Source organism: Pipistrellus kuhlii, unplaced genomic scaffold (genome assembly GCF_014108245.1).
Source record: "Pipistrellus kuhlii isolate mPipKuh1 unplaced genomic scaffold, mPipKuh1.p scaffold_m20_p_5, whole genome shotgun sequence".
Taxonomy (NCBI): domain Eukaryota; kingdom Metazoa; phylum Chordata; class Mammalia; order Chiroptera; family Vespertilionidae; genus Pipistrellus; species Pipistrellus kuhlii.
The window spans coordinates 339,102-355,545 of record NW_023425551.1 but is presented as its reverse complement, the minus strand read 5'-3'; the positions used below and the strand labels follow the sequence as shown (position 1 = coordinate 355,545).

Here is a 16,444-nt window from a genome sequence, read left to right as displayed (position 1 = left end):
TTCACAGGTGCCTGTCAGAAGATTGGGGAAATATGTATGGGAACTGTGGGCTGGCCTAAGTGAGACATTTTGTGAATTGAAAAAAGAAGGTATAGTGATTATTTCCAGCAAGTTCATTTGATCATTTAGATAAATGAGGCATTTTCTTCATGCTTCCATCCAGTCCTGGAGGTGAATTTTTTTCTTCAGATCATTCTATAAGTCACCAATTCGAATTTTCTCTTGGTGATAATGGAGTCTAAGATGAGTGAAGATAAATGTTCCAGATTGTCCCAACGTTTAAGTGCAATTTTAACAAAGGTGACTTAAGTTCTCTCTTAATCATTCAAATCAATTGTAAGTATCATGTATGTTTATGCTTTAGGGAACTGATTGTGGGGCAGAGGGTGGGTTTAAGAAGTGGTTTGTTGTGTGACTTTACAGCAAGAAATCGGCTTCAAAGATTCTCATTTTTAGTGGGGGTTAGAGGGTAAGTAACCAAATCTGTTTGAAATTAGCTTATTGTGCCCACATTAAGGCTTTTGTATATACAGTATTTTATGCCATTTAAGATCATAGTAGAAATGACCTAAGTATTTTTAGTAGGTCAAGAAATAATTTATAAAATGTATAATTAACATGTACTTAAATATAGCCAGCATCTTTCTTTGCATTTAGGTAACAGTCAGTTTGGGGTCTGTGGGTTTTTTCTTCTTGCTGTTAAAAGTTTTTTAATTGATAAGATAATACATGCTCATGAATAAAGTTGAAAAGGAATGAAGAAAAGTGAAGACGAAAAGTGAGAGTCACTCCTGGATGTGACCTTGCCCTTCCCCATTCTATTCTCCAGGAGCAGTAACCACTGTTAAATTCCTTGGGTATTATGAAGATAATTGCTATGCATATAAAGTCATCGCATATATTGGTTTTAAACAAATGTGAACATGCTACAGATGATTGGCTGCTTTGCTTTGTTCTCCACTTCATTTCTTGGGCATTTTTTTTTATTTTTTAGTTCATGTAGCTTGATATTTAATGGTTATGTAATATTTCCATTGTATTAGTGTATTTTAATCACCTATAAATGGATTTTTATTATCTGAAAAAATAGGCTGTGAGCCAGCGTATTCTAGATACTATTTATAAGTACATCATTAACTTCAAACAAATAGTCATAATCAATACCATATCAAGAATAATTAAAATAGAACAGGTTGTGATTTTGATTTTGTTGTGGTTTTTTTGTTTTGTTTTTTTCCTATTTTTTTCATTTTGAGAGAACTTCTCTCAATTACTTTGTCCACTGTAGGTAAAATATTTTATGCATATGTCTTAAAATATTAAGAGGGGTGTGTTTCAGTATTTTGGCAGTATTCAGTTTTCAGTTAACCATTTAGATAACTGTGTACAGCTCTCCAAGATATCCTGGCTCCCTTAATAACAAAGCAATATACAGTGTCCATTCTTTTGTATAAGGTTTTTGGTTTTTTGTTTTCTATAAGTTTTTTCGATGAAATTAATTCCTATTATATTTTCTTTGTGAATTATTTAATTTTGGAATGGCTTGGATTTTTTTTTTTTTTGTAGTTAAATATTATTCCAGAAACAGTTACTTATAATTAAATTCTTATGTTTTTGTGATATAATGAACACAACACAAATTTTAAATAGCATAATTAGTAAAATAACAAAGTTATAGAATGTTTAAAGAAGAACAGTTCTCTTAAGATTTATTTTAGCCAAAACCGGTTTGGCTCAATGGATAGAGCGTCGGCTTGGGGACTGAAAGGTCCCGGGTTCGATTCCGGTCAAGGGCATGTACCTTGGTTGCGGGCACATCCCCAATAGGGGGTGTGCAAGAGGCAGCTGATTGATGACTCTCTCATCGATGTTTCTAACTCTCTCTCTCCCTTCCTCTCTGTACAAAATCAATAAAATATATTTTTTTTAAAATTTATTTTAGTAACCATTTTATTTTTTAAATATACTTTTAAAAATATATTTTATTGATTTTTTTTATTTATTTATTTATTTATTTATTTATTTATTTCAGAAAGGAAGGGGAGAAAGATAGAAACATCGATGAGAGAGAAACATCGATCAGCTGCCTCCTGCACACCCCGTACTGGGGATGTGCCCATGACCAAGGTACATGCCCTTGACCAGAATCGAACCTGGGACCTTTCAGTTGCAGGCCAGTGCACTATTCACTGAACCAAACCAGTCAGGACAGTAATTAATTTTATTTTATTTTTTAAAAAAATATATTTTATTGATTTTACATAGAGAGGAATTGAGAAGGACAGAGAGTTAGAAACGTCGATGGGAGAAACATCAACCAGCCACCTCTTGCACACCCCCCCACAGGGGTTGTGCCCGCAACCAAGGTACATGCCCTTGACCGGAATTGAACCCGGGACCTTTCAGTCTGCAGGCCGACGCTCTATCCACTGAGCCAAACCGGTCCCGGCAGTAATCATTAATTTTAGAAGTGATCATATTATCTTAGAGCAGGCATTTGTTTATGTAAAGGTATGACTTCATAAATGAAATATTTTTGCATTAGAATTTGTGCTACTTTGTGAGAGTAAGTCATCTCACAATTATTGATTTTAGTTTTTTTCTAACCTTTGTTCAGTCTATATAAAATTTTTCAGGTTAGTTGGAAAACACTGAGGTTACATAACTTAGCAAGAAAAAGTGGGAGCATGGCAACAAAGTGGGAGGAAGGAGCATCAGCATGGTTGACAGTGCTGCCTGTTTCTTCATTCCTCTTTTGATTTCTAGATACTTGTTCAGTGGAGGCCCAAGTCTGCTCAGGGGAAATGGGAGCGATCTGTAGCAACAGCAGCAACAAACAGGAAGGGTAGCTAATAAACCTTCACTACAGTGCTGACTTGACTCACTGCTTCCACCTGGGGCTCTTGGAGCCAGTGGTAACCCAAGCTGTACTTCACCACAGGTTTGCATAAGGATGATTGGTTAGAACAAGTGCTCTCAGTAAAAGAATCTTGCAAGAGTCAAAGAAAGAACTACTCCCATTTAAAAGTCCTAAGGCTTAATAAAATTAGATGCGTTCTTAAATATATTGGGGGGTGGGAGTCGCGGTAGGAACCTCGCTAAAAGAATAAACACAGCCAAAATCGGTTTGGCTCAGTGGATAGAGCATCAGCCTGCAGACTGAAAGGTCCCAGGTTTGATTCTGTTCAAGGGCATGTACCTTGGTTGCAGGCACATCCCCTGTAGGGGGTGTGCAGGAGGCATCTGATAGATGATTCTCTCTCATTGATGTGTCTAACTCTATTCCTCTCTCTTCCTCTCTGTAAAAAATCAATAAAATATATTTTTTAAAAATCGCCAAAACCGGCCGAGACCGGTTTGGCTCAATGGATAGAGCGTCGGCTTGGGGACTGAAGGGTCCCGGGTTCGATTCCGGTCAAGGGCATGTACCTTGGTTGCGGGCATATCCCCAGTAGGGGGTGTGCAAGAGGCGGCTGATCGATGACACTCTCTCATCGATGTTTCTAACGCTCTATCTCTCTCCTTTCCTCTCTGTACAAAATCAATAAAATATATTTTTTTTAAATAATAATAATCTTTAAAAAAAAAATCGCCAAAACCGGTCTGCGGACTGAAAGGTCCCGGGTTCGATTCCGGTCCAGGGCATGTACATTGGTTGCGGGCACACCCCCACCAAGGCAGCTGGTCGATATTTCTCTCTCATCGACATTTCTAACTTATCTCTCCCTTCCTCTCTGTAAAAAATCAATAAAATATATTTTTAAAGTAAATAAACACAAAGTGTCAGCAGAAAATATATATTTTTTTAAGCCAGTGAGGTCATTCTAAACTAAATGCCATTATAACAATATCAAACTTCATATCTAGGGCTCAAAGGTAATATATATGATTATCTATTTAAATCAGATCCCTTTAAAAGTCATTATTTCTATTGTGATTGTTGAAGCAAAAAACAGTAAAATTTTATTTAGATAGAACTATTGATTGCATTTTTTATAATTGCTGTATATTTGCATGTAGGCTCTATAGTATGTTTCATTAGCACTTGGTAACTAATTTGTGAAAGTATACACCCTAATTTGGCAAATATTTGTATTATTTGTGATAAGTCTTATTTTTGTGTCCTAAGGACAATCTTTTATAATATCAAGAAAATCTTAACCACATATCAATATTAAATTATTAAATCTTATTGTCATATTGTAAGATAACTCAAAACTATATCCTATAAAAAAGTTAAATGAGGGATTGATGAATATGAATAGTCTCAAGCCTCTATTTTTAAAAACTTCTTTAAAAACAATTACTGAACATGCCTCCATTAATGTAATAAACATTCCTAGGAAAACTGCCTATTAAGAGGCATCCTTATTAAATACTGTTCTGGCAAGAATAAATATACTCGCATTTACATTTATAGGTACTGATTTTCATATATTATTTTAAAGAATTGTACATTTGTGGTGTTGCATTTATTTTTAAACTAAGTACCTTAGTGTTTTATTAATATTGGCATATTTAAGATGTGTGTTAATTCACTGGCCTGTTTCTATTTTAAATGATAATTTGGAATAAGTATATTTCAGAGTTATTCAAGTAATAGCAATAAAAAGTGGCCATTTGGGAACTTTTGGTTTAGGGTGTATTTTTGCTGCTGAATTGGCAGAATACTGAAATGCAGAAGATGGATGTGTTCAAGAGAAGAAGATGGTACTCACAGGGAGGCACATGCTGTAACATAGTTATGTTCTGTACCTGTTACCTGAATTGCATACTAATTGCAAGCAAAGAAGGTTGTAGACCGTTTTGTCTTCATTTTGTGATGGATGGCTCTTTCCTTTGCAGCCAAACAGGCAAAAAGTTAATGGCGAAGTGTCGAATGCTAATCCAGGAGAATCAAGAGCTTGGAAGGCAGCTGTCCCAGGGACGTATTGCACAACTTGAAGCAGAGTTGGCTTTACAGAAGAAATATAGTGAGGAGCTTAAAAGCAGTCAGGATGGTAAGGGGTTTTTTGAAAAGCTTGGTTAATGTTGCACAGGCTTTAAAAAATGCCAGGCATGAATATTACAGATTAGGTTCTTTACATGGTAATCTCTGGCCAATGGTTCTATAAAATTATGAATGAAACATCTAGTTAGTTAGCAAACAAAGCCATTTAATTGTAGTGGTTTTCTCCTCACTCCTGATTGTGTAAATTTCATAAGTTTTTATTTTTCAGGGTGGAATTTGGTAAAAGAGAAAGGCTATTACATTACTAAGGCATTACACAAATCTACAAATTTATAATCAGTGCTTTCAAAGGAGAATATTTTTATTTAACCAATTTCTCTAATTGTAAATCTTGTTATTTGTCTACTTCAAGTGATCTAAAAGTGTATGATGGATTGTACCTGTAAAGGTTCTATAAGTCATATTTAAATTTGCTAAGGCAAACCAAACTTGTCAACTCCATCCTTTTTTGGGGCCAGTATATAGCCGTTTTTCCTCTTTATGAGGAAGATTAATAGTAAGGCAAATATCTAAACTTTGAAAATTATTAATATATCTGAGAGTTAATTGCAACTATCTGTAGTCAAATATCTTTAACACTACCTTTTCAAAGTGATAGTTCTTATTTGTAAACACAGTATATCTGAGATTTTGTATAGTAGTGAGAACTTCTTCCACAAAAGCTTTTAGATCCTAATGCACATTGTATTCATAAATTTTCAAGAGTTATTTTCTCTGTTGGGTTGTTTTGTTTTGATTTTTAATGTGGAATGGTCCCTTCCTTTCAGCCTAGGCCTCTTTGGAGTGTTAGAGTCGAGGACCACCCTGCTCCCTAGGGGCTCACCCCACTGTGTAGCTGAAAATAATCACTTGCTAAGACGATGGATAAGAGGACCAGGCGTGTGGGCCCACTGTTAAACCAAGGGTGGGGAACCTTCTCTGCCAACTGCCATTTGTCTATTTATAACATCATTTATGGGCCAAAATTCCCAACTTAAAAATGAGCCTGCTATGTGTGGTCACACAGTTAATTACCTCTCCAGTGCCTTGACAGGGTCTGACGAAATGATTTCATGGCCCTTTCTGGCCCGTGAGCCAGACATTCCCTGATCCTGGAGACCTGAAGCAGATGTTGTGGGCTGTAATCAGTGTATATAGCTAGGTGATGTGAATCAATTCAAACTTGATTGCTTTAATGTATATAGTTTAATCATTTATTCTCTGCCCCACCCCCAAAAAAACAACAAACAAACCTCATTCTTGAATGGCTGTTTTAAAATTCCAAGCAAAATTTAAAAAGTCAATTTTAGAATTGAAGTATTTAAAAATATGCTATAAGCGATATTAAAGTAGGTTTGACTCTCCTTTGCACAGAACTGAATGACTTCATCATTCAACTTGACGAAGAGGTAGAGGGTATGCAGAGTACCATTCTAGTTCTTCAGCAGCAACTGAAGGAGACACGCCAGCAGTTGGCTCAGTACCAACAGCAGCAGTCTCAAGCCCCAGCCCCAAGCACCAGCAGGACTACATCTTCAGAGCCTGTAGGACAGGCTGAGGCCCCAGGTAAAGATTGCAGTCGGCTGGCCAACGGACCAAGCAATGGCAGCGCCTCCCGGCCGAGGACGTCTGGGTCTGGATGTCACAGGGAGGGGGACACCTCTGAAGATGGCTTTCCTCCTTCTCCAGGGAATGGTAATAAGGCCTCCAACAGCTCAGAGGAGAGAACTGGCAAAGGAGGTAGTAGTTACGTAAACCAACTCAGTGCGGGGTATGAAAGCGTAGACTCTCCCACGGGCAGTGAGAACTCGCTCACACACCACTTAAATGACACAGACTCCAACCAGGACCCTCCAGAGGAGAAAACCGTGAGTGGGAAAGGTAACCGAACTGCGGGTTCCCGCCACATTCAGAATGGCTTGGACTCGAGTGTAAATGTACAGGGCTCAGTTTTGTAATATTTTTCCAGCAAATTTTTATACAGTGTCATTTAATTTGGGAGAGGATGCTATCAGAAAATTAATGCATACTTTTGTCACAATTTGCCTTTTTTTGGTGGGTGTGTTTTGTTTTGTTTTTCTTTGCTTCAATACCTCTGCCACTTTGGAAATTGTAACAGTTAATTACTTTGTTGCTAAAAGGACATTTGTGTAAGGTCAGGTTATTTTTATATGAGTTCATGTGAAGTTGTAAATGAAACTCTTTCCTTAAAGTATAACACAATGATGTCTGTGTAAATCTGTGTCTCTCTAGAACCTGTGCTGTGTAGGGCATTCTTACTCATGCTGTTACTATGCTTATGCACCATGCAGACTTGTTAGAATAGATGTGGGTTTCTGACTGCCAAGTTTGCCCAGTACATAGTTTTATCACTAAAAGTTGGACTTATTGATGGAGTCCTATGGTAGTTTCAGTGTTTGATACAGTTTTTTTTTCCCCACCATACATCTGCATTTTCTCTTTAGGTGACTGAATGTTTAAGAATTTGTGTGCATAGTTACTCAGTTTTTATGAACTGTTGTACCCTGTTCATGCATATTGCTCTGTGACTCCAGTATATCTTCCCTGTACTGACCAAACCTAAATAAAGATTTTTATTGTAACTCCTGCATTCATTTTGTTCTGTGTGTGTGCTTAGCACTTATTATTTATTGTTCCTGAGTTGCTTAATGTTTACTCATTATCCCATCACCAAGGTGAAACTGAAGCCTTTGTGCTTGGCTGATGTGTCAGTTGGCGAAGCGCCGTTTTATGCACTGGCAGGTTGCTGGTTGGGTTCCGGGTCAGGGCACATGCCCAGGTTTTGGGCTCGATCCCTGGTGGTAGTGTGTGTGGGAGGCAGCCACTCATGTTTCTCACATCACTGTTTCTCCCTCTCTATCTTAATAAAAATAAAATATTCCTTGTTTTGAAAAATAAACTTGGAGTTTATGGCTACACTTTAAGTTTTTTCCCTGACTTGTAAAAATAAATGTTATAGCCGTAGCCGGTTTAGCTCCTTGGATAGAACATCGGCCTGCAGACTCAAGGGTCCCAGGTTCGATTCCGGTCAAGGCCATGGTTGTGGGCACACCTAGGGGGTGGGGTGTGCAGAAGGCAGCTGATTGAAATTTTTCATTGATGTTTCTAGCTCTCCATCTCCCTCTCTATAAAAAAGTAAAATATATAAAGTAAGTAAATAAGTGTTATAAAATATTCAAAAATACAGAAATTATAAAGAAAATAGTCAATCTTGGTTTTAATTGAAAAGCAAACTGTTTTTGTGAAATGATTTCAGGTAATTACTAATGTTTGTTTCAAAAACATTGGACAAATGCTACTGACTTACATTATTAACACATTTGCTAATAATATATATTAAGACTTTGGGGTGTTAGAATGAAGGAGAAAATGTTTTTAATATGAAAGATGCCATTTGCTTTGTTATTTTAATATATTTTTATTGATTTCAGAGAAGGAAGGAGAGAGAAACATCAATGATGAGAAAATCTTCAATCAACTGCCTCCTGAACGCTCCACACTGGGGATTGAGCCCAAAAACTGGGCATGTGCCCTGACCAGGAATGGAACTATGATCTCCTGATTCATAGGTCAATGTCAACCACTGAGCCACACCAGTCGGGCTGCTTTGTTATTTTAAACATTAAGTATCAAGGTCTATGATATAAAGAATATAATTTTATAAAAATATATATATAATTTTATGACTAAATTTATTATAGACCTATTATGTGTCATTACCAATTTTCATGCTTGTGTCAGGTCTGCATTAATGAACAACGTGGGCACAGAGGACTTATGATTGTGTAAAGTCAACATTCTTCATTTCTGGAACTGGATGCTTATTTGTTGGTATGACTGATAATGGTGGTAAATTACAATTCGTGCCAAGAGAAACCATTAGAGGTAATAGGTTTGAAACCTGGCTTTACCACTTAATCTGCTTTGTGGCTTGGGCAGACTACTCTGTGGCTCACTTTCTCTGTACAGGGCATTAATGAGTCAATAAAGGGAAAGTGCTTGCCACAGTGCCAAGCACATCGTGGCTGCTCAGTCAATGTGAGCCATTGTTGTTACCAAAGTGAGGTTGCAGGTCTGATGACAATCTCCGTTGGCCAAACAATTCTGAATTGTAAATTATGGTCTGGTTAGCTTCCCTTGAAAGAGAAAAGGTAGTACCGCATTTTTCGGACCATAAGACGCACCGGACCATAAGACGCACCAGTTTTTAGAGAAGGGAAATGAAGAAAAAAAGATTCTGAAACAAATAGTGTCCTAAAATATTTTATGTGCATTAAAACCCAACATCACAGTCATAAACACATGTAATCAACCCTGTAAAGTAAACAGCAGCATTTAGAACCATTTTAGAGCCAAGCAAGCACACAGAGACCACACAGAGCCGGGCAAGAATAAAAACTTTTTTTTAAAAGTATATGTGTAGGCTATATTTGGACCATAAGACGCAGGGACTTTTTCCCCCCCACTTCTGGGGAGAAAAAAGTGCGTCTTATGGTCCGAAAAATACGGTAGCTTTATGTGGGTTTTATTCCTTTGATGTAAAAGAAAAGCCAGCCCCTTGTGTTACTTTCTCGTTAAAAGTGCATTACTTTGCAGGCAGGAGTGCGCAGCATCCTTCAGCTGTCTTGAGAACGGAGAAACCCAGAATTTGGCAGAAGCCTGATGAAGTCTGCCAAAGAAAGTTAATTTCTAAGGATGGCCAACTTGGATGAAGTCCAAGCAAGATACAGTAAGTAAGAGAGTTTTAATACTAGAGGCCCAATGCATGAAATTCGTGTAAAAGTAGGCCTTCCTTCCCCCAGCTGCCGGCACCAGCTTCCCTCACAGACCCGGCTTCGTCTGGAAGGATGTCCAGTCTAATTAGCATATTATGCTTTTATTACTATAGATTATTGTTGAAGGTAATAAATGCCTTGATATTTTTGGACATCTATTGAGTACATACATGCTGCAAACTGGCAGGTATTTGATATGCATTATGGCCATCACCACCCGATGCAATAGGCACTTGATATTCTCTTTTACAGAATAGAAAATGGACTTAGAAGGGTTAAGTAGTTACCCAGGGGTTGGTAAGTTGGAGCTGCCCTCTGGGTTCTATCAAAGCTCCCTGGACAGCACCTGGAAGCTGGAAGCTGAATCAATCTGATAACAAGAGGCCAGACTTGCCGCTGTGTCGTCATATATCTTGAAAGGGGCGAAGAAGCCAAAGCCAGTTTGGCTCAGTGATAGAGCATAGGTCTGTGGACTGAAAGGTCCCAGGTTCGATTCCGGTCTGGGGCATGTACATTGGTTGCGGGCACATCCCCGGTGGGGGCTGTGCAAGAGGCAGCTAGCCGATGTTTCTCTTTCATTGACATTTCTAGCTCTCTATCTCTCTCCCTTCCTCTCTGTTAAAAATCAATAAAATATATTAAAATTAAAAATTTAAAAAAAAAGAAAAAGGGGCAAAGGAACATTGACCTGAGCTGCTGAAAATTCATCTTAGTTGGGAACAATCACATGAAAGGGTAAAACAATGATGGGGAAAATGCAAATTGTAAAGATCTTAAGTAGCTCAAGGTGCTGGCTAAGGTAAGAGGAGTTAGTCTTAGAGGGGTTTAACTTGGTCCTTGTAGGAAATGCTGTCAGTGCAAGAGGAATGAGAACATTACCCCAAAGTCTGGCATTGAGGCTGTCCCAGGTACCATCTCTTCACATAAGGTTTAGTGGACACAGTTTACTTCTAGGAGGTTTTGTGAGAACAAAAATGTAGCCCTAACCGGTTTGGCTCAGTGGATAGAGTGTCAGCCTGTGGACTGAAAGTTCCCAGGTTCAATTCCGGTCAAGGGCATGTATTTTATTAATAGTTGTGGGCACAGGTGGGGAGGGGTGCAGGAGGCAACTGATTGATGTTTCTAACTATCCCTCTCCCTTCCTCTCTGTTAAAAATCAATAATATATATATATATATATATATGTATATGTATATGTATATGTATATATGTATGTATGTGTATATATATGCAAGAGGCAGCTGATCGATGATTCTCATCAGTTTCTATCTCTATCCCTTCCTCTTTGTTAAAACGTGCACACACACACACACACACACACACATATAATATATATATATATATATATATATATATGTATATATATATATATATAAATTTTTTTTTTTAACAGAGAGGAAGGGAGAGAGAGAAACATTGATGAGAGAGAATCATTGATCAGCTGCCTCTTGCACACCCCCTACTGGGGATGTGCCCGCAACCAAGGTACATGCCCTTGACCAGAATAGAACCTGGGACCCTTCAGTCCACAGGCTGACACTCTATCCACTGAGCCAAACCAGTTTCGGCAATAAAATATATATATTTTTAAAAGAGAACAAAAATGTAAAACAGCTTGTTACCTAGGGTTCACTAGATTCACTAGTTGTGAGTTCTCTTGGCTTCTCAGTTGTATTTGAAGCAACTAACAATCAGGACATCATTCTGACAATTTTCTCTCCTATGTTCCAATATCTCATTAAGCAATTTGTCCCTGTACCCAGTCATTCCTACTGCTCTTCTCTGCTGACACTTTCTTGAGAGTTCATTTAGGTCCATAGTTATAATTAATACTTCTTACAACCCTAGGTAATGCCATTATATTTGATCAGGACCATCATGGGAGCATTGAGCAACCCGTTTTAAGGAGTGTACTTCCAACTCTGGCCCTTCAGAGTAAGGAGAGTTTTCCGCATGGGAGGCGGGTGAGTTCTGCCTTCTGCTAAAATCTGGTCTGGACTCTTGCAACCCTGTTTTTTGTCCTTGTCGTTGTTTTCCGCAGACTTGTTCGTGAAACCGCCAAGAAGTGCTACAAGGCCCCTTCAGGAGCACGGCTCTGACTGTGGCTCAGCAGCCCAAGTAGCGTGTGATCCTAGATCCGGATGTACTTTTTTTTTTTAAATATATTTTTTATTGATTTTATACAGAGAGGAAGGGAGAGAGATAGAGTTAGAAACATCGATGAGAGAGAGTCATCGATCAGCTGCCTCCTGCACACCCCCCACTGGGGATATGCCCGCAACCAAGGTACATGCCCCTGACCGGAATCGAACCCGGGACCCTTCAGTCCCCAAGCTGACGCTCTATCCATTGAGCCAAACCGGTCCCGGCATGTACTTTTTAAAATTATTTCTTCATGCATCTATTATTTTTGGTCCTCATCAGGCCATGCTTGGCTTTATGTAGGTGATTGATGAGCAACTAATGAGGACTTGATCCACTGAGCCAGACCAGATGTTGTGTGACCACACAATAAAAGCAAGCAATTTTCTTCTCAATTTTTGCTCTTAAGTTGGTTCTGAACAGAATCCCCAGGTGGGAAATAAGTAAATACTTCCCTTGCATCCAGAATAAATTCCTATCAGATATGTTAGCTACTGGGCATAAATAATAGATTAGCATTCATATTTAATGCCTGTAATGTGCTAGGAGCTGTGCTTAAAGCTGTGTAAAGATTGTCCTGCAAAGCTTATATAGTCTAGTAGAGGAGATGAATGGAATTAGGAATTATATCATATGATAAACAGAAATAAAGTTAAGATGCAAGGAGCAGCCAAAACTGGCTTGGCTCAGTGGATAGAGCTTCAGCCTGCGGACTGAAAGGTCCCAGGTTCAATTCCGATCAAAGGCATGTACCTAGGTTGCGGGCACATCCCCAGTGGGGCATGTACAGGAGGCAGCTGATTGATGTTTCTAACTCTCTATCCCTCTCCCTTCCTCAGTGTAAAAAAATCAATAAAATATATTAAAAAAAAAAAAAAAAAAAAAAAGATGCCAAGGAGCATCACTTCCTCCAGGAAGCCTTCCTACGCCGAGTACTACAGGGTAGATTGGTTATCAGAAGAGTTACAGTGCTCACTGACATTTTGGATAGAGAAGAAAGAGGTGCATATAATGAGAGGTTTAGGTGTTAAATTTGATGGGCTTATGGGAAATGTTACTGGAGAAGGCCTGTTTACTCAGGAAACAACTAGGTTAGAGAGAGATTCAGCGGTCAGCATTCGGGTGATAACTGCAGCCATGGAGTAACTGTGCAAAGTCAGAACCTCGGGGAATCTAGTAAGGAGCAGCCAAAGTAAGCTGCCAGAGGAGACAGGAGTGTCCAGAGGTAAGTGGACACACAACAGAGTAGGAAGCCACAGGACAAGTTTCCTAAATTCTTTGGAATCTCATGTGTTTCAGGACGGAACACATGCCAGACAGAAGAGGGTGCTGCTGAGTTCTTGGCGAGGACTGCTGATTCCATCACTACCTTAGACCCAGGCATTTCTCCTGGGAGAACACTGTTACTCAAGCTTTTCACTCCACCAGCCCACACCTGAGGCTTGTGCTGTGGCTACCGTCTCTGGTTTATCTGACTCATCCACAGATCTCAAAGTCTTGATGTAGGTTCCCAGGACCAAATGAATTTTCAATCTACTCAGAAGTTTTTCAGGATTCCCTGGGCTTGTCAAGATTTTCTCTCCACAATCTTCTGACCAAGTCTCTTGCTCCAGTGTCCTCAACCAGCTGCACTGCGTATCTGGAAACCCTCCTTGCTAGCATGCTAGGTTGTTTCTCCTTGAATTACCAAATATCTAAAAATCTCAACTTTCTACCAAGAAGTCAGCCTGGATAAATCAAGATGCTTTCAATTTTTTAAAAAATATATTTTATTGATTTTTTTTACAGAGAGGAAGGGAGAGGGATAGAGTTAGAAACATCTATGAGAGAGAAACATTGATCAGCTGCCTCCTGCACACCCCCTACTGTGGATGTGCCCACAACCAAGGAACATGGCCTTGACCGGAATCGAACCTGGGACCCTTCAGTTCGAAGGCCAAAATTCTATCCACTCAGCCAAACCAGCTTGGGCAGGGTGCTTTCAATTACTTGTAGCAGCACCTTACTGACCTCAAGCTGGCTTAAACAATGAGGAAATTTGTTTCATGGTTGCAATCAGGGTTTGAGTGGATTTTAGGTTTGGCTTCAAAGATATCCTCAAAGCTGACTCCACTCATGCTCAACAGGTGTGTCCAGCACTTCCAGGCCGTACACCAGTGCCATCACCTGCGAATCTATCTTCTTTCCCAGAGCTACTCTCGACAGCCTCCCCATTTTGGGAGTAAACATTGGGTCAAATTTCCATTGGCCAAGGCTAATTATATGGAGTAAATGGATCTTGGACTCGTGGAAAGAGGTGAACTTCCAGGCGTCCTGATCATCCCACCCATGTGTTTACCCTTTACTCAAACAAACCTGGCGAGTATTGTATTGACAACTGATGGCTGATTGAAGTTAATGACCTTCAACTATTAATACTTGTGTGGTAAGGAATGTCCAGATCTGTAGAGAATTTTCAAGGGTTCTTTGAGCTAAACTGACAATCATTGGGCAGTAAAATCTCAAAGGACTGAGAAAATGCTCCAGGGAATGGCAGTCTTGCAGCTTATTTTATACATTACAATCAAAGAAAGAGACAAAAGGAGGGTTACATGAAATTCATTGTTGGCAGATTAGGGACTGAGGAGAAAGCAAAGCAGGGAAATCTCTTGAGAGTAAAGAACAAAACAGACAATACCTCTTTTATACCGGTGGTACAGGATAGTTAACAATCAACGGTTAAGCGCATAGGGATGGCTGTGGAGGGGACAGGATAACCATCAGGGGTTGTGTGGCCTCCTGCTTTGGGGTGGTGAGTGTAAGTTGAGACGTCTGGAAAAGGGTTTACTCCAATATTCCAAGGAGTTATCTGACATTGTAGAAACACAAGACAGCTCATTTAGGTAGACTGACTTGTGTCAAAGAAGTAAAATCTCTCCTCGACCTGCTTTTAGTCAGGAGCTTTTACGTTCAGACCTCCTATGCAGTTACTCTGGACTCTGAGTTTGTGCCTGCCCTCCCCTGAGCTTGTCAGATGTGGTATTTGAAAATCTCCCTATTGGTAGATGAATCTAACCTCTCTATCTAGGGCCCCATGCTGCCCTGGGGATTGTGAGAGCTTTTAGATTATAATAATGGACATTCATTAAGACTTGAGCCAGGACCGGTTTGGCTCAGTGGATAGAGTGTCGGCCTGTGGACTGAAAGGTCCCGGGTTCGATTCCAGGCAAGGGCATGTACCGTGGTTGCGGGCACATCCCCGGTAGGGGGTGTGCAAGAGGCAGCTGATCGATAACTCTCTCTCATCGATGTTTCTAACTTTCTATCCCTCTCTCTTTCTCTCTGTAAAAAATCAATAAAATATATATATTTTTAAAAAAAGACTTGATAAGCATTAATTAAGCCCCTACTGCATACCCAAAACTGTCCTATGTGCTGGAGAGAGACCTCTTGGGGATTAGGCAGTGAGGTGTGTCCAGGGGAAGACAGCAGAAGCTGGGCTGGGAAAGGTTGGAGGCCATGTGTTCAGGTGCCTACAGAGCTCTAGAAGTTTTAAAACTTCGCCCAATTGGAGACAGAAAGTGGTAAAGGTTTTAACCAGAAGAGTAACCCGACTTGTTATACTTGCTCTCTCCTTCAGATTGTGCACAGCGTCAGCCCGAGGCGAGGAGGCAATCCTCTTAACTTGTGGACACTAAGACACGCCAGCCCCACCTGAAGGTGTGGTCTGGTGAGAAAGGCACATGGTGTCCACCTGCAGGCAGAGTCCTCCCCCGGGCCTGCAGAGAGGAGAGCCAAGTTAACCGCGATGGGAATGAGGATTATGGGCACTCAGGCCCACATGGGGGAACTCTCGCAGCCAGGAAAGCAGAAGCACGCAGCACAGCGCAGGCCTGCCCTTGGCAGATTCACACTGACATTTTGTTTTGTGGTTTTTTGTTTTTTTTTTAAATATATTTTATTGATTTTTTACAGAAAGGAAGGGAGAGGGATAGAGAGCTAGAAACATCGATGAGAGAGAAACATCAATCAGCTGCCTCCTGCACACCCCCTACTGGGGATGTGCCCGGAACCCAGGTACAAGCCCTTAACAGGAATCAAACCTGGGACCCTTGAGTCTGAAGGCAGATGCTCTATCCACTGAACCACACCAGTCAGGGCCATACGGACATTTTGGCTGTCGGCATTCTGGTGCTGGCCAGAATCTTTCATTGACTCAAACAACACCAAGTTCAAGGACACCAACAACCCTTGCCAAACAAAAACCTATTGACAGAAAATGCAATGAGTTCATTGAAACATCTTAAATTTGGCAGAAATTCGCCTTCCCGTGAGCCAGAAGTGAGTTTGGGGCAGGTCAGTAGTAAAGAATGGTGATTTTATTTAATATTCCTTTCTGGGAAAGGTGATAATACAACCTCAGAAAGTGAAATCACGTTTCTGTGGTGAAGAGTCCCTTTTGTTGCACTAGAATAGTGCTATGCAGAGTGGGTGCTTGAGTTGTGGGTTAAAAATATAAAACCGGCAAATGTTGTGC

General features: G+C 39.9%; 1 protein-coding gene across 2 annotated transcripts in view; it reads left to right on the top strand.

Moving 5' to 3' along the window:
* Positions 1 to 7,593, top strand: part of LOC118705891 (WT1 associated protein) — a 30,341-nt gene extending 22,748 nt beyond the window's left edge. For both annotated transcript variants that reach the window (XM_036415017.2, XM_036415015.2), the window contains exons 7-8: positions 4,846 to 5,000; positions 6,365 to 7,593. In XM_036415017.2, the coding sequence (XP_036270910.1) occupies positions 4,846 to 5,000; positions 6,365 to 6,948 (739 nt within the window). In that variant the 3' untranslated portion in view covers positions 6,949 to 7,593. The remainder of the gene's footprint in view (positions 1 to 4,845; positions 5,001 to 6,364) is intronic.
* Positions 7,594 to 16,444: the final 8,851 nt, after the last annotated feature.